Here is a 24,155-nt window from a genome sequence, read left to right on the forward strand (position 1 = left end):
TTACCTATTTATAAGGTGTATGGTTACATGGCCAACAGGGAGTGGAGTCTGACAAGACACAGCATGCAAAGTTTGTGTGTGTGTGTGTGTGTGTGTGTGTGACGTAGCAGCTGCTGAATCTGGTTTGGCAGGATTTCTGAGGGAAGGGCGAGAGAGCAGACACACAGAGAAAGAAAAAGCAGTGGAATACTTTTAACTACTTTTGACTTCACTTTCTTTAACTGTACTGCTGTGTTTTAATCTTCTCCTGCTGGTGTCGACACATTGGGCTTGGGGATTTGGCTTTGGTGCTAGGTAAGTTATTTTTTGTTGGATTTTCATTAATTTTGTCTCACATGTTTAAAGACAGGACTGAACGGTAAACAAAGACTGTTACCAGCTGTGTTTAAATTGAACACACGCTGAGTTACACTAATGCTGTGTTCCTTCTTTTCACCCTAACTCAAGGTTGTACAAGTAGGTATTTATGCGAAGATATGCGGAAAACCTTTAAAAGAGACACAAAGGGGATTCACTTCCCTTTCCTATGACTCAGACACAAGATGTTGAGCAATCAGAATAAGGAAAAAGTGGTTTTCCATGAAGCCTAAACTGTAGATTTAGCACAGGAAAAGGCACTGTGGGATGTGGACCTCTTTAAAGTTAAGTAAACATTGCCACACACACACTGGTGTATATCAAGCAATCTACTTAAATACTATGCCACATGGTGGAAATGCCTGATTTAATGTTATCCTGTGATCAAAATAGCTTTCTGAACATCACTGTTTACCATACCATGTATTTGCATGTTTTAATTTGTTCCTATATTCCTTCAAACAAACAACACAGGTAATTTTCATTTACATTTTCTACACTGACATTGGGTATTTGACCCTTTAAAACCTGAAAAAAAAACCCAAAATTGGTTTGATTTCCTTTAAAAACATAGGGAGAGTGCAATGAGCAACTTGACAAGACATGGCCCAAAAATGAGTGAGAAAGTAATACACGAAAATTAAAAACATACTAAAATAAAAATAAATCAAAACAAGTGAAAAACAAGAAAATGACCTAAAAAGTCCGAAAAGTCAAAATATATATTTGCTTTATTTTATTTTTTATAATATTTTTTCTAACATAATTTTAAAATAATATAAGAGTTTTTTGGGGATATTTTCCCTATTTTTTGATTATTTTCAAATTATCCTCCTTACTTTTCTAAAACTAATTTTTAAGGTAATTTTCTTGTCACATTGTACTAATATATTGCAATTTGTGCAACATTTTTTGCCAAGTTTGTTATTGCCATTTTCTTCCTGTTGATCCAGGTTTCAAAGGGCTCAAGCAGCTGTTACCTGTTGGAGGTTAAAAATATAAAAAATAATGTAAAATCTGAAATGGTCTCAACATACAAAGAGCAGGGGAATATGTGGCACTTATTGGACCAGATTTCATGTTAAATAAAAGTCAGTGCCAGAGGACTATCCCCAGAAGCCTCACTGCTGCAAAAAAAACTATTTTTTCAACCTAAACTAAGTGACAGATTTTGAGGAATCCAGAGGTTAAAGTGTTAACACTGAAAAGTCCTCAGCGCTGAACCACTGCTGTTTACTCAAATCTAAATATTTCACTTGTTTCTAAACAGAGTGCGATTCTGCGCTGCTCCAGAAAGCAGCAGTGTAGAGGTCGTTGATAAGGTGGATGTACCACTACGCAGACAGGTAGATTCCCAAGAAGTGGGTATACGCTCCTGTATATTCCACAGGCTTTTTAGCATATACGTGTACTTATACTGCAAACAAGCAGAAAAAGAGGCGTTTATACCCTGTGTACCTGCGTATACCCTCAACTACACCACTGCCAGAAACAGACCTGTGGGTGGTGTTACAACCCAGCTAGCAATTTTTGTTTCTAAAAACCTTCTGAGAATGGTACAGTGCAACCACTGAATGTTTTCATAACGTTTTCAGTGGCAAGTTTTCTTTTGGTTCCCAGAACGTTCTTCTTAAAGTTGGGGCAACATTCTTTATAAACATCAAAGAAAAAAAAAATAAATAAATAAATATATATATATATATATATATATATATATATATATATATATATATATATATATATATATATATATATTATAGATTTATTTAGTTAATATATCACAATACATTACATTACAAAAGGTCTGTAATCTCAGTCCTCAATAACATTTTCTGAATGTTACTTGAAAAAACGTTCTCATATAACACTGTGGGAACATTTTTATAGACCACTCTATGATCTGTCACCGCTCAACATCACCAAAACATCCTCAGAATGTTGCAGTTATAATGTTACGTCTTAGTCAGCATTTAACCTTAGAGGACCATTATTTGAAATGATAAACATCCTTGAAATGTTCTTTGAGCATTAGATCAGAGTGTCTTTTGAAAACATTTTTGCTGCTTGTAGGTAGCGTTAGCTAACGTTGTGGGAACGTTCACTGCTCGGTGGGAAATCACATATGGATTCTCTTTATGACCACTAATGTGGTGGGACTTCACTGTGATCACTGAGTAAAAAATGACCCAAAAAATACCTTGAAGGGACAGCACCCCCGCAAATCGAAAAATCTTATTTTTTCCTCTTAACTTCTGAGCTGTTTATCAATCTAGATAGTTTTGTTATGAGTTGCTGAGTGTTGGACATATCAGCCATAGAGATGTCTGTTGTCTCGCCAATATAACGGAACTAAATGGCACTTGGTTTGTGGTGTTTAAAGTGCCAAAAAATACATTTGAAAAACTCTATCCACAAATGGTTACTCAAGATAATCCACAGACCCTGTGATGATGTTTCATGTAGGAACTATTTTCTGTCGACACCTACCTTCCGTATTACTGTGCAGAGGGAAGCATGCACCTACTCATGGATGAAAGACTCGCGACAGTGCAAGACATAAACATTAATGGCGTCCTCCTTGGGTGGACTGTATGTTAGCTAGGTGAGTTAGCGGTAGGTGCATTCTTCTGTCTGTGTGATGATCCAGTTGGCTAGTGTAAAATAAGAAAAAGAGGTCCTGAATGAAACTGTTCACAACAAGATTTCTGTAGAAATCATTAAGTATTATTTTTTTACCATTATTTTATTTATTCATTTTGACACTTTGAGCACCACAAGCTGAGTGCCATATACTTCCATTATATCAGAGAGACGGCAGACATCTCTACAGCTGATATCTGCAAAACTTTGCAACTCACACCAGAAAATCCAGACTAACAAATAGCACTACAGGTAAGAGTAAAAATATGTAGTTTTGATTTTAGTGTTAACTGTCCCTTTAAATTCAACTTGATTACAGTTTTTAAATGTGTTCTGCCCTTGAGTTTGTTATTTGACTACAGCAAACAGGAACTTGAAACACTGAATGAGATACACATTTTAAACAAAGTTGTATCTGTTGTTGTTTTTACACTAACTGAACTGGAAATTAGATTAGCACAATAGATAAAGGAGTGTTGTATTGCTATCTGTTTAATACCTGACACATATGGAAACCATGAGAGTTACATGGAGAACATTAGACTTAGTCTGCAAAGACAAAGATGGATTTGTTAAACACACACACACACACACACACACACACACACACACACATCCAGATAATCTCAACTGTGTAACACGTGCTGGGAGATTTATGATTGAAGTTTTATTTATACTGGACAAACGACACAAGACTGTTTCATTCACAAAGCTCATTTCCTTGGCACACATGCCAATGTTCCCACTGTGATCATTCAGCTGCAGCAGACAAGAACAGAAAAGCAGTGATGCTTACTGTTAAACACACACACGGCAGCTGTGTGGACAGAATTAACAGCGTCCACAATCGAGTGTAGAGACAAATACAGAATTCAGAAAAACACACAGCAAACAAAAATCAGACTTTTTTTGTATAGCACTATTAATACAAACAAACTGTAACACTAAGTGCTTCATACAGTAAAACTAGAATCAAGCTTGCACGTGTATGTGCACACATGTGCACGCACAAAAACACACACACACAAACAAACATTTCAATAAAAACAATAAAATTAAAAGGAGTACTCACTAAAACCAGGAACTGAGGAGACGCTACCACAAGTGAGGAAACACCTGAGGGAGGACGAAACCTATAAATAAAAATTGATAAATACGTAATAAATAAACACACAAAGTAATAAATAAATGCTAAATTATAATAGTAATAATAACAGAGAAATAAGTAAAATACTCAAACTGTAAATAAGAGGTAAATGACAGGATAACGGCACAAAGTCAAATAATAAATTATTATGTTAAAAATAATGAAATGATATAGAAAGTAGTAAAACTGTGAAACAGACTAAAATGTTTCGATAAAAAGTCAATAGATCATTTAATTGCATCAAGTGCAATTAAAAGCCAAACTAAGATGGTAGGTCTTGAATTTGCTTTTAAAAATGTATTTTTAAATTATGGTGGAATTACAAGTTTTGTTCACTTTTTTATACAAATGCAGCACTTAAATACAACATGTGCAAACTGTGTGTCTGAATGCACATAATGTGGTGGAAACATTAAACACTAACTTCAAAATCCAGGGACAGTGAGGCTTACTGCATTTGCCATGTGATACCATGAGGCTGTTTTCAGTAGCAATTCCATCTTAAAGATATCGGCATCATTGTGTTACACTGCTGCCACGCAGATCTGATAACTTTAGAGAGCGCTTTATTATGTGACGCTGGAACAGAATTGAGGCAATTTGCTTTGTCAGTGTCACTCTGACAATAACAGCCATTTCTCTCAGCAGACATTCTGACGTGTCATATTAAGAGAAGCACAGATGTGACTATTAACATTAACAATAGCTTGAAAGGTCTCATTATAACTTTATTCGAGTCCCACATCCCTAAGAGCGCAATCATACTTTCACAAAGCACGTTGTTTCCTCTGCCAGGATGATGGAAGAGGGGGAGCAGTGGAATCACTGTCGGGATTTGATCTATTTGGTCCAATGACATTTCTGAAGTTATAAAGAGCAACACAATTTACCCTTTAAAATCTGAATTAACATCAGTTTCCTAGTGCTGCATTGAGACACCTTTCGCAAGCTATTTAACCTACTTCATGCGCGAATCCTTTTAAAACAATGACGTCACCGTTTTCGTCTAAACATGGCCTTAGAGATTCATAACTATCCAAGTAATTCTATCAACTGTGAATAGATGTTCTCCTCTTGTTTAACATAGTGAATCCAATAGAGTCTGGGGTCTTTCTGTGAGATCAGTGTTAACAAGAGGAGACTCCTGCTGGGCTAGGAAGATGAGGATGGATGAAGGATGGAAACTGGAATCAACTTGATGGATCAAGTTGATTCCAGTTTCACATATTGGGTCTTGGCAATCAAGAAAAACTGATGTTAATAATCCTGAAAACAACTTTTAAAGCACTGACAAAGTCAGGAGGCTTTCAGCTCAATTATCCGTTTACATCAGTATAATGGTGAAACACATACACACGGAAAAAATCTGTTTCTAAATGTCACTTCTCTGAAGGATCTGATTCAATGAAATATGTCAAGCAAGCCCAGACAAGCTGTCTCAGATACACCAAGATGAGCTGCTGTGTCTCTATGTAACCTGCTTGTATCTGTTGGATCAGGCAAGATGTGGCTAATCCAAAACCATAGCAAGCCTACATTTGACATCACTGTGGTATGGAGTGAAACAAATTAATCAGTTGAAACCTGAGCAATTTGGCTTAATTTCTTTTGAAAAACATGGTAAGAGGGCAAAAAGCCAATGAACAAAAATGCACCAAAAATTAGCAAAAAAATAGAGTAAAATAAATTACAAGGAAATTACCCCAAAATAAGAAAAAAATAAAATAAAACTGAAAAAATGACCGATTAATAATGTGCTGACAAAAATACATTTTAACCAGATGTTTTATCATTTTTCGTTTTTTCTTTTCTTTTCTGTTTTCCTCAGCTAATTTTCAGATTATTTTCTCGTCACTTTTTTACTCTTTTTTTCATGACTTTTCTTGCCCAGTTTCTCATGTATTTTTCTGTGTTTTTGAAAGATACCAAACCAATTTTTCTCAGGTTAAATGCTGGAAAAATGCAACACAAGAAAACTGATGTCAGACTTGGTGTTAAAGGGTTAAAAGCACCACTGAAGCTAAAAGCACGCAATAGTAATTCAGCTATGATCTTCTCTGAAGGACGTGGAAACATAACCCTTGTTTCTGTCTCTTTGGCAGGGTGCTCTTGTGTGTATCGGCCAGGCCAGTGCAGCCACAGTGATGAACTGGTCGGGACTGGAGAGTCTGCTGAGTGGAGTCAATAAATACTCCACTGCGTTCGGGAGGATTTGGCTGTCCATGGTGTTTGTGTTCCGTGTCCTGGTGTTTGTGGTGGCAGCACAGAGGGTTTGGGGTGATGAAAGCAAAGACTTTGTTTGTAACACTCGACAGGTAAGATCAACATGTGGACGACACTATTTTTTTCTGTGCGAACACTTCTGTAGCCACGACATACCACATAAAAATTATGCCAGTATGTGAACTGATTTGTTCCTTACTGGTTTGTTAGTTGGCTCTTACTTTTTTTATTTTTATTTTCACACTTTATAGTCGGTGTGAAGATCTAAGGACACAGGGATGTCATACGCTATAAAGCCATCTGAGGCAAACTGTGATTGTCACAATGGACTTTATAAATAAAACTGACTTGACTGACATGTTCAAGGTGTATTGTGTAAGTTCCAGCCACCCAGACCAACTGAGTAGGGGGCAAAATTTCACCCTTTAAACGTTGGTCTACTACTGTGTCCATACAACTGCAATATACAGTAATTAGTTATAGATAAAGGCAACTCATAACTGACAGCAGAGCAAGAATACAGCGGCCCAAAATAAGGCTGCTGTCTTCTGTTCTTCACATGTGGCGTTTGTGTGTATAATTTACTTTATAGCTTTTTAGCTTAGCTGAGTTTTAGCAACGCCACAGTAACAAGAGAACAGTCACATCACCCTTTTGAAAAGTTCATGGTGAACTGTAAGCCCACAGTTTCAAAGCAAGTTCAGCATTAAACTGCACCCTTTACTCTCCAAAAGCTGTCTAAAGCGCTGGAAAGCCACACCAATATTTACTCTCGTTTTGCATATTCTTACATTGCTTCTTTTCTTTGTTGCTGAACGTTGCCTCTTTGCAGGAGCTGCTTGTGATTGGGATAACAGTTTTCAAGCAGCTTCTGCCATCGCTGTGATTCTTACACACTTATTCACTGAGACTGTAACTTCACTGTATCCATTGGTTCTATGCTACTGCTGGCTTAATTTCTTCAGTCTCTCCTGCGGCTCATTAGAGGCTGCAGTGACTCACTAGCACCTCTCAGGCCAGGATGTATTATTACAGAAGCGACGGCTAGTCCCTGGCTGCTTAACAGTGGATATCTCCGCAGTACAATACATAGGCATTTTGGCCATAACGTCAGAGGTGTTACTTATTCACACTCTGTTGATAAGGTTTATTCATTTTATGAATGCTTCAAACTAAAATTACGGCCAGATCTTACATAATGCACCTTTTCAAAAAAGAATTCCACTGATTTTAGTTTTAATATCAGTTTACTTGTGACTCAACCCATGAAAACAGTAACATCTGGTGTGGCTGTTGAGCGTGCTTTCGAAAATCTGAGTGAACATCCTCAACAATGTCATCAGGGTTATCCTGGAAGCAAATTTGCAAATCCTTGGATAACAAAGGACTGGCTTTCCTTTCTCTCCCTGACTGACAATTACTTGTTGCCTTCATAGGTTGGATTGGTTAGGTTTAGGCAGAGGAGTGGGATTAGTTAGGGTTAGAATGCCAGGGTAAGTCAATCAGAGGCAGAGTTAGACGGGTTATTACTTTAACAAACTTTGAGAAATTGGGGGTTACTTTTAGGCACAAAAAAACTACTTCCATTCATGTTTGAAGAAGCCCTGTCACAGTAAAAGTTAACTGCTTTTCCTGCCAAGATCCCAGCAAATGCCTCATGGTCAGGGTTAAAAAACAACTGTTTTTTGTGGCACGATCTTTATTGCTATAAACACAGCAAGGGGTTGCTAAAAAAAAAACACCTATGTTTGGGGGCAAAAAGCTGCTAGAAACAGTGATGATGACTCACTAAAAAACAACAGCTTATATTGTTGGTTAGTTTCAAACAGTGGTCTGCAGCATGGCAGCGTCTCATCTAGGAGTCACCAACCATCCTCTCCACTTTCTGTTGAAAGAATCAGCATATATATTACATTTAAGAAATGTTGATATGATTCCTATGAAACATATAGATGTAACATATCTGAGGTTTGCTCAAGCATACAGTTCAATGTCAGCACAAGGTAACTGGTAGTCCATCATCACTATTTATTAAAGGCAATATTTTAATAATATTGCTTTCTTTTAGTCCATAGCTCGTTAACATAATAGAAATATACAGCAGAATGCTCATTTTATAATTGTCTTCTAGTCTTTCAGTGAAAAGTACTGCTGTTGGAATATTTCTCTCTTTTTGTTAAGGTTTCACTATTTCCCAGATTCCCGAAAAGGGCTGCAGCTTAGATGCATTGTAATATTTTACCTGTATGGTGGCATTATAACCTTTATCAGATCCTCCAGATGATATTTAGTTATGGCAGAACTATGGTTTTGTTTTGTATTCATCATTTTGCGACAGTTGCATTACCTGTGGTAGGAAACAACAATGTTGTCTCTTTGAAACTCCAAGGTTCCTTGTTTTTATCTCAGGCACAAATACAACAACCTGTGCTATTACTCATTTTACCCATCTAAAATATTACAGTCATTATAGAAAAAGCTATTGCAACACATTTTTTAAAAACATATATTGTTTTCCAGCCTGGCTGCACCAACATCTGCTATGACCACATCTTCCCCATCTCCCACATCCGTTTGTGGGCGCTGCAGCTGATTTTTGTCACCTGCCCGTCTCTGATGGTGATGGCTCACGTCAAATACCGCGAAGGAAAAGACAGGAAGTATGTGGAACTGCACCAAGGCTCTCACCTGTACGCCAACCCTGGCAAGAAGAGAGGGGGTCTGTGGTGGACCTATCTGCTGAGTTTGGTCTTCAAAGCTGGATTCGACACATCATTTCTTTACATCCTCTATCGGATATACCATGGATATGATCTGCCTAGGTAATGCTCATATCATGCTCAGAACAAGGTCACAGTGGCCTCGACCTTACCCCCAAATTTGAGTCAGGTCATCCGTGAGTTCCAAGTGGACGTTTGTGCCAAAATTTAAGAAATTCCCTCCAGTTGTTCTTGAGACATCCCGTACATGAGACAGATGCAAGGTCACGGTGACCTAGATCTTTGTGAACAAATTTGGAAAAAATCCTGTTAAGGCGTTTATGAGATATCACTTTCATGAAATGAGACATACATAAGGTCGACATGACCAGTTCAACCTTGACTAAAAAAGGATGTTTATGCCAAATTTAAAGAAATTCCCTCAAGGTTTTCTTGATATTACTTTCACTAAAATGAGATGGGTGTAAGGTCACAGAGACCTTGACCTTTTACCTTTCAGTATTGAAATCTAACTAGTTGATTCTCGAGTCCAAGTGGATATTTGTGCCAAATTTAAAGAAATTCTCTCAAGGTGACAGGAATTTGGATAGACGGACAACCTGAAACCATAACGGAAAATGAAAATTAGAAAGTAGCAGAACTCACTCTACTGAAATTATGTTTTTTTTCCTCCGTTTAATCTTGTCTACTCTTTTCTTTCAGGTTATCCAAGTGTTCCCTGGAGCCCTGCCCCAACACCGTGGACTGCTTCATCAGTCGTCCAACGGAGAAAAAGATCTTCATGTTGTTCATGGTTATTTCCAGTGCGCTTTGCATCTTCATGTGTATCTGCGAGATGATTTATCTCATCGGCAAACGCATCTCCAAGCTGGTAAGCGTGCGCCATGACAATGAACGCATCCTATTCGCTGACCATCATGAGTTAACCAACATGGCACCGCCCAGGTCCCAGTATTCTAAAACTGATCCAAGGCTGTCAGACAGCCAGCTCAGTTTAAACAAGAGGGAGAAGATCAGAGAAGGAGGCATCAGCACGACCCTGTAGGACTCAGGGTGTCCAAACCACAGGTTCATTCTGTACAGGTGGCCAAATGACAGGACCAGAAGTCACCTGATAACGATATTAAAGCAAGACTGATTTTACTGAGATTTTAACTGTGTATTGTGATCCTGTGACCCAGCTGATCATGAAACATTTGTGACTTTCCGTTGGACGGCCCTCCAACACTGGCTGGTTGTTTGCTGTAGAACACTGTAAAAAGAAAAGGACTGCTGATGTTACTATGTCCGGATGTCACATTTCTACCTTTGTACCAGCTGATAGCTGACAATACAAAGACAGACATCCAGGAGCTGGCTTTTATACGTGTTGTGATATTGCAATTGTGTTTGAAGGCATTGCTGCTTGATTGCTGTTGATCATGATTCAGTGTCAATATGTCAGGTATGTCACATTACATATAACACCTCACTGTAAGTATGGTAAATTGCAGCACTTTTCTTGGTATCTTCAGAGCTGTTAATAGTTTTTTTAATTGTGTGACTGAGAAAAGGCTTCCGCTGCTGTGTTTGTTCATGCTTTTTTTTTTTTTTCAACAAAAGGGACCAAAATGTCAACAGGGATTTGCTGAGCTGATGCCCAGAACAGTGAAATTTAACTCTTTTTGTGAGCTTAAGTTAATTATGTTTTGGTAACAAGTTATGATATTGTTTGCGTAAGATAATAGGCAAACTTGTGCACTGAAAATAAAAGTTATTATATTGCTCGCACAAGCAACACATTCTCATCCCAAATCATCAAATACCGCAGTTTTGTCAGTGGATCTTCATGTCCAAATATGACATGCTAGGTACTGCCAGTTTAGTTCAGTGCTCTGCTGTCTTGAGGGGGGATAAAATGATTTAATGTTGTGGCTCTTCTACACTTTCCAAATGTTATCAGACTGAATTGATCAGCTTCCCAACATTGAAATAAGTCATGAAACAAGCCATTTTGAAGGGTTTATCACATGATAAAAATAAATAAAAATGCTTCCATTGATTTACATACATCTCTTTTACAATGTAAGTCAATAGGAAAAGGTATTTTTGGGCCCCACTGTAAGAGTTTTTTGGCAATACTAACTGCTGCCAGCCAGTGTATTTCATACCACCACAGAGAATGACTGTGTGCATCAGCCTCCAACGCCGATGTCCACTGACAAAGCAATAGGATTTAAGGGGGTTGGTTGTTGCCCCCTGCCTCCAAAACTGAATCCGTCCAGGATGTATCATACTGCTGTGAAAGGTGCCTCTTTGTTTCTTTATCTGATGCCGAGATCACTGACATGGTATTTGACGAGTATGGAGTGAGTAGAGGATCCACAAGGTAATATTTTGTGCAAACAAGGGAAAAAAGACACACTGATTTAATTCTAACATAAATTGGGGTACTACCAACTACTTGGGGTCAGGGAGAATTTTTGCCCAAATATTCACTGTAATGAAAAATAGGACTTATTTTTAGTTATTTTTAGAAATGTGTCAATATCAGATAAAAAGATTCATACAATATTTTTTATGACTTAGAAAAAAATACTTTAAGACATTTTAAGACAAATCAAGGCCTGCTTTTTAGATTGATTAATTCAACACCTTTAAGACTTTTTAAGGCTCTGCGGGGACCCTGCTAGATTTGAATATTTGCTGAGAGGACATTTCTAACCAGTTTGTTGTACAGGCTGGGCACTAGCTGAGCTGGTGGAGTGATGTTACAGGACAAGGTCATTTATACTTTTATCTTTGGTTAAATTCTCTGAGAAAAAGCAGGTTATTCAACTGGAATATCATGATATGGTCCAATATTTTCTTTTACGACTTGCTTTTATTGACCCATGCAGTTATTCTATATTTGATTGTCTGTAAATTAAAATGCTAAAAAGCGCTGTGACTGTTTTTCTTTGCAGAAAACTCTATTCTATTACTGTATGTTTCACCACAGATATGCAGGGCAGGTGATGCTGCTCCCAATATCAGAGACAGGAAAGGCCTCTAATTTAGCAGTAGGTGTTAATAGAGAGATTCATGTTACATTTAATATTGTAAGTATATACTGAGTTTGGTGTCTGTAAGTTAAAAACCCAAGAAATTCCTCAACAAATGCTTCAGTTTAAGAGATTCAGGGGGCATGAAACCAGGATCTTGATACTGACACAGCTAAATGGAATTCAGCCTTCATTATCTTTGTTTTATACACCGTTACTTTTCATTAAAATAGCCTATGGTGCAAATGGATTAATTTATTTTGTTGGTTAACCCTTTGTAACCTGGAGTGGCATCACTTTTAATGAATAATCAGATGCCTTTCTCAAGTATTTAAACCTCTGAACCCTGAGCAAATTGGTATGATTTTTGTGAAATCTATTTATTTATTTATTTTTTGGGGTCAAACATAGAAACATAGGAAAACGGCAACAAGCAACTTGTAAAGAAATATTCTACAAATTGCAAGAAATTCGCAGATTTAGAAATTATTTTTTGAAAAGCTAGGGAAAAAATGTTTTGAGGAAAAAATAGGGAAAATACTATATTTATAATCATAATTACATATTTTAAATTATGTTAGACTTGACTAGACATTTTTAAGCACTTTTCCAAGTGTTTTGTTTTTATTTATTTATTCAATACCAATTTTCAGTTAATTTTCTTGTAAGTTTTACTAATTTTTGCTAATTTGGGGGGTCATTTCTTCTTTTGTAGCTCATTTCCTTGTTCTCGTGGGTTTTTTTTGAAAGAAGTCAAGCCAATTTGCTCAAGTGTCAAAGGGTTAAATGGAGCATTTTGTTAAGAAGCACTGCAGTAAAAATGTGGACTGACAAGTTATATTATGTCTTTTCTCCACTAGATGGCAGCATTCTCCAAGTTAAAAGAATCCAATTGCATCTACAGTGTCTATCTGCGGACATTTAGGGGACTTTATCGAAGGATACGTTTTAAATTTTGTAAAGGGACTGAGGAAGAAGCCTTAGCTTATTGATCAATCATCAAGATAAGAGTACACGTCACCGCTCGCGCAGCCCTGTCACGTTGTATCCAATCACGTGCAGGCGGCCGTGAACACAGCTGTTCATGTGACGGCGCAGGTACACTAAACACACGGACACGAGGCAAACCAACAAACAGTTGTTGATTCAAGTGCGTCCTGAAAACCCCTAAAACGGAGTTCTCACTCATTTTTCGGTATATGAACGCTGATATAAACTGGATTCTGTGACTTATCAAAGCGCTATTTTAATGTTTGATGTAATCTATTTTAGGCATATTGTTTTCGGTGATAGATTTGAGTCATCTTTTGTGTTATTTGTGTAATTACCATTAAAAACAAAATAAAAAACTCCGACGAGGATGGGATTCGAACCCACGCGTGCAGAGCACAATGGATTAGCAGTCCATCGCCTTAACCACTCGGCCACCTCGTCTGCGCATGCTCTGTTGTAGAACGCTAATTTAACCGGAAATGACGACATCCGTGTGGGTGGGTTTTATATTGTTTAGGTGTTTTATTTAAGTGTATGGTGTCTGTGCTTCTTTGCTAGGGGCCATGACTTTTGGGGACATGTTTTTAACAGTTAAACAAAAGCTCTGCTGTATTTTACATGCTTGTTTTTTTAAGAGAAATTAACTCATGTTAACTTTTCTGACACTTTATTGTTAAAGTTTACCTGCGGATAATTTTTGTCTTCATTTTGTACATGAGAAAAAATAAAGTCAGAATATCTCAGGCTTAACTGCTTTAGATTTGACCAGTCTTTAAAATTTGTCTGCTCAGAATTGCACAACTTCATGAAAACAAACTGATGGAACACTAAAGCTAATGACCCTCCTACAGTTCACAGCTGCAGGTTCAAGACCAGCCCAGGACAATTTAGTGATACCCTGCAGACAAACCTCTCACATTTCTAAAGGCTTATAAAATGACTGATAGTGGAGATTTAATGCATGAATTATGAGTACTTCAGTCAAGTGTCTTTATTCCTCTTCAGGCATGGAAAAAATGAAGTTCTTTTAAAAAAAAACAACAACATACATTTCTCAGAGCTTTTGTCCACTTAGGTGAAAAGCATGCATGAGAGTTTTCACGTAAAACCAAAACATACATTTAAATATAATGTGTCAAACTATAACAATATATTATTACTACTAGTGCGTTCACATATTTTGACATTTTCTAATTCTGTTAAATGCAAAGCAAAAGTGTTGGACCTTGCCTTTCTTACCCCCTCTCTCTTTTTACTCCTCTCCCTCATTCAGCTCCTTCCTCTTCCTCGCCTCCCCACACAATTCTCCCTGCTGAAACTTTTTTTTCAATTAAGTTTTTTTCTAATAAAATAAAAGAATACATATATTGTACTGTTTTTGTTACAAACACTTCTGGTTACATTCTAATAATGTAAATTAACTGGTTTAAGCAACAAAAAAAGTTACTGCAGATGATGTATCTTCAAGAGCACTGAAGTTGCAGTAAAAGTATCAATTGCTCCTTTAATGTTGCTTGATGTTACTAAATTTTATGTAAGTGCAAGGATCTCCTACTATGGAAGGATTGGCAAAACATTCCTGAGCAACATTTCTTGTGTCCAGTCAGCCATCTTGCTTTTAAGAGATTAATTAGCTGTCTACTGCAGTGACCACTATGCCTGAAAGGGTTAAACTCATAACAAAAGACCACAAGAAATAAAGTTATGCTCTACAGTACCTCGCCCTCAAACTAAATAAGTAAAAAAAAATAATCAAGGCAAGCAACTCCATCATTAAGTCAGCAGGAGCAGGTCAGCATCAAGTTTTGATAGGAAATATTATTAAACTTTGTTTTTTTTTCTGGTCTTTTTTTCTAGAAAAGTGCTGATGGTAAATGGGGCAGTCTTATTATATTCATCTAAATTTTGGTCAAATTCCTCTTTTTTTTCTTCAGTCTTTAGGCTATATGTAAACACAGCACTGTCGTAGTTAAACCAGTCAAGGGCACCACACTTTCCTGAGAGACAGACTGCACTCCCCCTGCTTCACCTGGAGGGTGTTTCATAAAGCAGGACCGCAGAGCTGGCCTCAAAGCTGCCAGCAGAACGATGCTCCGAACTGCTTTAAACCTCTGAAAGCTGGGAAACTTGACTTGATTGCTTTCAAAAGACAAGAACAATTAGCATCTTGAGAAGAAATGACCCCCCCCCCCCCCACACACACACACACACACACAAAAAAAAAACAAAAACAAAACAACCAACACAAACAACCACAAAAGTATATTAAAAAGCACAAGGTTATTTCTGGAAAAACCCTCAAAAAAACACAAACAAATAAAAAAACAAAAAAAAGAACCCAACAATGACAAAAAAACAAAACAAAACCAATGACATTACTCAGGAAAAAAAAGGATCTAAAATATATAATTATCCTGTAAAACAACAAACAACAACAACTTTAAATATATAATTACAATCCTCTTTTTTTTTTTTTTTTTTCTAAATCTACTTATTATTTACAATTTCCTGCTCATTTCTTGCCAAGTTGCTCCTGGGTATGCTTGTGAAAGGCATCTAAATGCAGCACATGAATGTGAATTTGATGTAATGTCAGTTCAGGTTTCAAAGGTTTAAAACCAAGCCAACAAATCTTAAGTATCAGGCGCGGGAATGTTGTTGTTGACTGAAAAATGTGCCTTTTTTCCCCCTGTGTGAAACAAGCCTGCAGAGGCTCACTGTCCTTTATTTCAAGGTGAGCCTAACACCTCGGCGGCAGGAAGGGAAGACGTCATGAGGACGTGTCACATCAGTTGGCACTACTGGCTGGTTTACAGACGTAAACAGAGCGGAGTGTGAAAACTGAACACAGACGGGGGGATTTATTTGATCATTTGCCCTGAAGCACACAGAGAATGCTTTGAGTTGCTGTTGTTCTTACAATGATCATAAATAAGAAATACATAGAATATGAAAAATAGCGCAAGACATTTTTTCACTGCTGTATTCAACCTTTTAGATTTCATTCAAGTGGAGGAATCAGTGTACTTTGTATAAATACACAGATAGAAAGAATACATATAATTAAAAAGAAATAAAGTTTAAAAATCTTTCGGTTTTGATGAAATTGTTATGGAACTCTGCACACACCTTTTGCTCTATTTCAGCTCAGGCCAGTACCAGATTCAACATCAAATGATGATGTACTGACAGCTTCCCTGTGGGCTCTGCACTTCAAACTTCATGTGATCAAAGAAATGACCCAGAATATGTCGACACACTGCTTTTTGTGTCACTTCAGAGATTTGATTGCTTCAGATCTGCATCATCTGTTCCATAAATCCACCAACATGATGTGACAGTGCTATAACAAAAATATAAATTCCAAAAAGACAGGGTAGAACAAGTCTTCATGAATAGAGACAACTAGGGATGATAATTAACTGATGATCGATTAATCGAACCTGAAATTTAATGATCAATCAACAGACATACAGTGCTGTATGTGCAAGTATCAGTATATCAGTATATGCAATATGTTGCTGTGAGCTGCAATTTAGGCAAAAACACTTTTGGTATTGTTTGAAATAAGCAAAGTTTTTATGTTTCAAATAACAATTTATTGTTAATTTTACCAGTAAAGGAAAGTGCGTACTATTTGCAGCCCTACAGACAACCAGATGGGCAGACCTGGTCTGGGAGCCCGTAGGAAAAGAGTATGGTCTCCTGCATCAATTTCATTTCTGTTGTAAAGCGGAAAAGTAAAGCAGGTCAAATTTGCTTTGTGTTCAACTCCTTTTCACTTTGTGTTATACAATAACAGCATGTAAATGTTAGCGTGAAAATATTTCTTGTAAGAGAAAATAGAATACAGGAAATACACAAAGTAGGTGAAACGGTCATTTACTAATATTGGGTAGTTATCATGCCATCAAAGATCAGTGTGACGCGACTTTACTTCCTGAACTTGAGTTGGTCCAACTCACAATACCTCACAAATACCTCATGTAGATTAATGTTTGTAAGGAATAGGTCAAACATTTAACAAGTTGTTTGTGGAACAGAAAAGCTGTGAAACAACACTACATGACTTCTGATCACTGAGCTACACTGATACAAATGACTCAACATGTAAAATCAATAAGTATACAGTAAAACAACATCCTGCAGTGACTGAGAGTGCAGTCACACATAATGCTCATTTTCTTCTGAGTTACGTATGAACCTGTGCTGTATTAAGCAGGACAATCATAAAATTATTTTTAATTGCATGTATCATGTATTCTCCCTTTCATTTAGTTAAATTTAAGACTTAATTTTTTTCAATTTCAAACATCTTTACTGTATGCCTATTTTGTTTTACTTTCATGAATTCAAAATATTGATGTTTATATATCCATGACAGGACATACTAGTGCATAACATTGTGGTTAAACAGGGTCCCTTTTAGGTCATTGTTTTGGTCCAGCAGTGAGGATTGTATTTATGGAACATTTAGCTGGAAAGACTAGATCCAGATACGATTTAATGATTTAATACCCTTCCATTTACACTTAGCCACATTTACATATCTTTATTAATTACAACAAGCAAACTGCAAATAGTCTTGGTTTCTCCACCTCCATGTATGTCTGGGTGAGCCTTCCTCCATTCCATTCATGGCACATGAAGTTGATAACTGTAAAAAAAAAAAAAAAAACAGGAAAAATAACTTACACATGGATGTATTACGAGAACTGGATACAGCATTGAACATAGAGCCCCATCTGTTCTGTTGAGAGTGGCACATGATGCCGAAATGGTTCAACTGCTATGAATAAAATTATCGGACTCATTCTGAAATTACCTGCACAACTTTTGCACAGTGCAGCCCATTGGACATGAGCACCAAGTGGTTAACTTCCACTGGCCTAACAGCTAACTTCTGTTTTGGCGCTCAGCTAAACTGACTGGGGATAAAATGATTTAATCAATCTGGCTCCTCTAGATTTTCAAAAACGTATTTGATCAAATGGATCAAATCCTGATAGAGAAACAAATCATTTTGACTCTCAAAAATATGTATCCATGGATTTACAGCTATCTCTTTTGCCATGTAAGTCAATGGGAAAAAGTCTTTTAGGGCCACAGGCCATCATGTGATGGTGTAGTTACACTTTCTGGCCACTAAAGTGCAGTGTACTTCTTGGGGTCCTGAACTTTCAGTACACAGAGTAATTACTAGGCAGCTTGGAAGTGCATTGGGCTTTGAAACACATTTTCTTACTGGCCAAACAGTGAAATTACAACTCCTGAGTCCATCACATGATAACATTGGGCCCGACTTTTCAATGTAAATTTACATTGTGAAATAGACATCTGTTAATCAGTGAAAAAGAAATTTTAGTGTCACAACCTGTGAGAAGTGATTTGTTTCTGTATCAGATTTTGATTGATTATCAATTTGATCTCCAGAATCAAACCAATACTCTCTCACTCACATCTAGAAAAAGTAATTCATCCACTAATTTTCTCAAGTCTGGACTACTGTAACTTCCACCCCTCTTGCATCAATCAAAAATCACTCTCCCGCCTCCAACTAATTCAGAATGCAGCAGCTCGGCTTCTCACGGGTTTCAACACACTACATCACATCACATCACCCCAGTCTTCGCTTTCCTCCACTGGCTCCCTGTTCATTGATTTTAAGTTTTTACTGATCTGAACTTTTACAGCTCATTTGGGTCTGGACCCACGCTATATTGTAGAAATGTGGACCCCTTATGAGCCACTTCCCAGCCTTGTTAGATCTTTAGGTGGGGCCCTTCTGGCCGTTCCAAAGTCAAGGTTTAAATCTAAAGGGGACCATGCCTTTGTCATCGGGGCCCCTCAGCTGTAGACAGACTTGCCCGAGGAGATCAGGCTGGCAGAAAAAGTGACATCTTTTAAATCACTTTTTAAAAGCCTTTTTTATAGACTTGCTTTTATGATTCTTTAAGTTTCTTTTCATTCATTATACCTTGTTTATATTTATTTTGTTTCATTTTATTTGTGGGTTTTTTGGGGTTTTTTTGCTTTTGTTATTGTTGTTTTTGGTTTTTGGTTTTTGTTCTTTGTATTATTTTATACTGAAAATATGCTTCCTTCATCTTGCATTATTTGTGTTCTGGTTTTATTTTTATCCAAACGCTACCCTAGTTTCATCTTGTTTGTGTTCAATAGGACTTTTTTTGCTTTCCGTTGTTATAACGCCATCTATGTATCCCAATGCTGCTTTGCCTTGTTTGTCAAAGAGCTTTCTTAAACTCTAATTTAAAGTGCTATATGAATAAAGCAATTATTAATGTTGTTATTATTATCATCTTTTTTTAAAATTCATTTGATTTGAAAGTCTAGAGAAGCCGCACAATTAAATAATTTGATCCCCATTTAAGTCACACGAGCACAAAAATAGCTGCCTTGGCTGGCAGAAATCTGAACCGTGCCTGATCTATGGGCCCAATGATGCGGAGGCAGAGTAGATCATGCAGGAAATTTAATACCTAGGTGGAGAAAATTTTTGGCTTCATGAACCACTGAGCAACTTAGGACTGAACGGACTCCCGCCTCCAATGCTATATCTTTATGCATCCATGAAAGTTACCACAATAAGAGTTTAGCCTGCTAGCTAACAGTCTGACTCATAGAATTTAGACAGCATATATAAGCCTGCCATTGGCCCGATGCCATCTTGCACTGTTGCTGCATCCTGGGCCTAGTGCCGGCCAAGATGACTGGGATTTGTTTAAAGAAATAAAAAACAAACCAGAGCTTTTTTTCCCCTTAAGGCAAAGTGCAGCCATAGATCTGACTATTTAAGACTAGCTAGCCAACTATAGTTCATAAACTGACATTTTCTTTAATGCTTCACAGTTGCAATTTACACATGGCCATCTTATTTCCCAAGGGGGCCAGAAGTGTAAATGGGGTCTCAGAGGTGTCCCTTAAGGAAGAGGTAAAAGGAGAGTGATAATTGCACATTCATTAAGTGACCAGTAACACATTTTTTAATGAATGCTAATGTTGCTTTTTGTCTGCTAGATGTGTAAATAAGGAACTGTTTCCTGACACGTTCACCATGTACAACTTTATAAGGAGAATATTATCAGTGTTTCCCATCAATAACCAAGACTATGGTGGATAATTGATCTGTTGATATGATCACAGCTCATCAGACTGATAAATGAGAGGAGATATTTGCTGATTTTTATAAGTGAAACACAGTTTTAGGCCCAACCAAATGAATAGTTTAGTTTCACTTTTAATACAACTGATGTTCTGCTGCGCGTCTCTGCCTCTACTGTGCTATAAATAACCCAATGGTGTATATATTTTAATACCACTCTACTATGGCGGGGCAAATTAGACTGTGGTGGCCCACCATAGTCTTAGTTATTAAGGGAAACACTGGATATTTGGAACTGATATGCATTTATGATAAAAATGAAAATCTTTCTGTCAGCATTTACAATTTGGAATACAACAAACTCCAACAAAAAACTTTGTTTAAATGCCTTTAGTAAAAACTGAAACTTTCAACATCATATACAGTATATGTATATATATCAACACATGATTCTTGAGTTAATGATTTTGTGATTTTGTGTGAAATGTCAATACTGTGTACAATATTTGGTGTTGTCATGACTGAATAAAAACTAAACTAAACTAAAAAAAAAACTAAACTAAACTAAACATTTACTTTGCACTTTTTAATTAATTAATGTTAACGGCGATCATTAAAATGAAATGCCGATACAGATAATCAACAAAATGCCAAATATCTGCCCCCTAAAATTGTCCGGGCCAATATCTGTCAACCCCTAGACCGGGGCCCCGCCTCCATGGCTGTATCCAGGTTTTCTGAATACATCCATGCTTATATACAGTCTATGGTGTCAAACAGATGCCTGCAGCTTGGCAGCCATCTTGCCTAGGTTCACACCATCCAATTCTCCTCCTGATGACTAAGTCAGCTCATTTACATGTAATTAGAACTACCTCACTTTAGAAACATTTATATAATACTTATGAAACCTATGAATGTAACTTATGTTATACACAGAAACCTACAATGCCAACATTTTCTTCCTGCAGCTGAGCTGATTTTAATCACCTGTTTCACCCAGCAAGACCTGTATTATTTCGATACCAGCATCACACACTTCCACCCACCATGTTGTACATGTCACTATGACCCTGGGCAATTCAGTCTGGATTTGTTCAGCACTGTCCATTTACTACAAAATCCTGACACAACAGTCACGATTCTTTGGAATGATTTGACCAGGAGACAAATTTGGAGGCGCTTCTCGGTGATAACAGCCCCAGTCGGCATTACATAACATGTCTTTAAAGTCCCAGCCCGCAATCTGCCAGGTTTCTACAGGGAGGGAAACACACGCTTTACACACACACACACACACACACACACACACACACACACACACACAAACACAAGCATAGTTTTCTGTTATGGCCAACATACCAGCCCACACTGCTTCTTTCTCTGAGCTCAAGCCCAGGTTTAAAATAGCTCCGCTCCCTCTCAGGTCTTTACCATGATATTTGTGATGGTCTTATATAATCGGCACCCCCTGATCTTTTCCTCCTCTTCATCCAAGTGCTTATATTCCATTCTGCCTGCCTATATCTGTTTCTCTCTCACTCTCTCTTCGGTACCTTTGAAAGAGAAGGAATAAAAAGTTGCCAGTCATTCTCATGGCAAAGGTAGCTGGTCTGCTCTGCTCCTGCTCTTACAGACTGGCAAACATTAAAATCCTACCATTTTTATTTTTTGACATGGTCATTGAGGAATGCAATGTAAAGGATGTCAGTGTGCTAATGGTCCTGGATTGTGTTCATTCTCGGTCTACCAAAAGAGGGTGTTTATTTTGTGGCAATCTCTTGCAATCCCCTGCTAGCTGCTAATCAGTTTCCTGCATGCTACAGAGGTCTTTCATTACCGTCTGAAGATATTTTTCCACTAAATTATATCAAATACAGAAAGTGAGTCTGGTCCACTGCAGCTGCTCAGGGAAATATTTAGCTTTAAAAATACACCTTTCTGACTGGCTACTTTTTAAAACCTACACTGAAAAGACAGGTAACATTAAAAAATGCTCAGTTCTTCATGAATGGATGGTGCAATCAATGTTGGAATTAATGTTGAACAAATGTTCATTGGGTGGCTAGTACTAGGACATGTTTACTGCTTATCCTAGAAAGGAGTAGTGTGATGAATATCTAACTAAAATGACACTCCAACAATCAAACACATTTCTGGATTAATTTTTGTAATCTCTGTGCATACACTTCACAAAGTGGCAAGCTAGCTTGAAATATGAAAATGCTTACTTTTGTGGCTTAAAGGCATAGTTCACCCCCCATAAAAAGAGAATTCAGTCATTATCTATTCACCCTCTTGTCGATGGAAAGTTTGGGTGAGGTTTTTTTTGCGAGCATGCATATGTGAAAGCAGCACTATGACCTACAGGCTACAACAAGGCTGCAACAAGGCGGAAAACGTCGTGCCAGATACATTTTTCAAAACAACCTTGCACATCTGGGCTTCAGGTCGCTTGGATTACTTCAGACAAGCAGTATGGCGATATGTTGTGGTTTTATACTGTATTTTTTTTTAACGTTTGAATCGCGGTCCCCAGCGATGTTCTGTGGACTATAAAACTTCACCCAGTGGTACCCAGTGGCTCAGTTGGTAGAGCAGGCATCCCAGGTTGTATACACACCGCAGTGGCTGTGGGTTTGAGTCTCGCCTTGGCCCTTTGCTGCATGTCATCTCCTCTCTCTCTCCCCCTTTCATGCTATATCTGTCCTATTTAATAAAGGCAATAAAAAGCCCCAAAATATCTTGAAAAAGAACAACAACAAAAAACTTCACCCGACTTTCCATCGATATGAGGGTGAGTTGGTAACAACTGAAATTTCATTTTTGGGTGAACTTTCCCTTTAAAGTCTGCCCATTACTTTGAGTTTGTCGGGAGGACAAGAAGATAAAAGAACATTATTGTTCCAGGTAGTGATACCAAGACTCTTCTGCAGTGTGAAAAGCACATCCTGAAACCTCCTGGAACAGTTATGGCAACAAACAGCACAACAACATGAAGCCCCAGGAAATACACCCTACCAAAGTAGGCCCTGTGCAACTGCGGCGGATGGCTGTCTGCCCTGGCTAAACAACCAAAACTGCATTTTAGTTGTGGACAGATTTAACAAGCTTCAACCCCTTGAACCATGGAGTGCCATAAGGATGCCGTTATTCTGAGGGCCAGCACAGAAGCTAACAACAATCTAGCATCAGTCTAGTTCCAAACTCCAGTTCAGTCCAAAACACTGCTGTCAAGCCAGCAGCAACCGCCTCACCAAGGTCAATCTAGTTCAAGTCAGATATCATGACAGTCATTCACTCCAGACCCAGCAGCATCGCTTAAGCCTCATTTCCATTGCACAAAAACCCGTGAACATGTAATATAAACTGTCATATGAAACTTACAAATGTTAATACCCATGGGTTTCAGAAATGTTCAATGCCAACATTTTATGCACACAACTGGGCAAATATACTCAATTTGCTTATTTCTTTACCTTTTCTTTGGATGGCAAATTTCTGGAAATTTTTAGGTGGCACAAGAAAATTTCTGTAACAACTGATTTTTATTATTGTTAATAGTAAGGAGAGTTTTTGTTGACAGCGATAAGACACCCAGATTATAAGCTTACAGTGTATATAACTTGTTACCTTGCAGCCTGGGATACAACCTTGAATCCTGATGCCTTCCACTTTATATTCTTGAATGCTTGTGTTTGTGTGTGTGTGTGTGTGTGTGTGTGTGTGTGCCCATGCGCGTGTTTGTTTGTTAGATTCTGGTGAGATTCAGCAGCTCCTTTCGTCCTCCTCTCTTCACACATGCAGTGCATACAAACAGCTAGCACCCACACAGAACAACACACGCACACAAACACACACACATCGGTAACAAAAAATCCAGCAGCCACCCACACACATACACACACGCCCACACAGTAAAACACACA

At 37.7% G+C, this 24,155-nt stretch overlaps 1 protein-coding gene and 1 non-coding gene across 2 annotated transcripts; one reads left to right on the plus strand and one right to left on the minus strand.

Moving 5' to 3' along the window:
- The first annotated feature begins 150 nt into the window (after positions 1 to 150).
- gjb9a (gap junction protein beta 9a) lies at positions 151 to 12,011 on the plus strand. The gene is made up of 4 exons (XM_042501032.1): positions 151 to 294; positions 6,247 to 6,459; positions 8,888 to 9,189; positions 9,790 to 12,011. Exons 2-4 carry the CDS (start codon positions 6,289 to 6,291, stop codon positions 10,130 to 10,132), a joined length of 816 nt encoding a protein of 271 aa, XP_042356966.1. The 5' UTR covers positions 151 to 294; positions 6,247 to 6,288; the 3' UTR covers positions 10,133 to 12,011.
- Positions 12,012 to 13,462: 1,451 nt separating this feature from the next.
- Positions 13,463 to 13,544, minus strand: trnas-gcu. Its single transcript has one exon. It is a non-coding gene; the product is annotated as a tRNA-Ser (tRNA).
- Positions 13,545 to 24,155: the final 10,611 nt, after the last annotated feature.

Source organism: Plectropomus leopardus, chromosome 14 (genome assembly GCF_008729295.1).
Source record: "Plectropomus leopardus isolate mb chromosome 14, YSFRI_Pleo_2.0, whole genome shotgun sequence".
NCBI lineage: Eukaryota > Metazoa > Chordata > Actinopteri > Perciformes > Serranidae > Plectropomus > Plectropomus leopardus.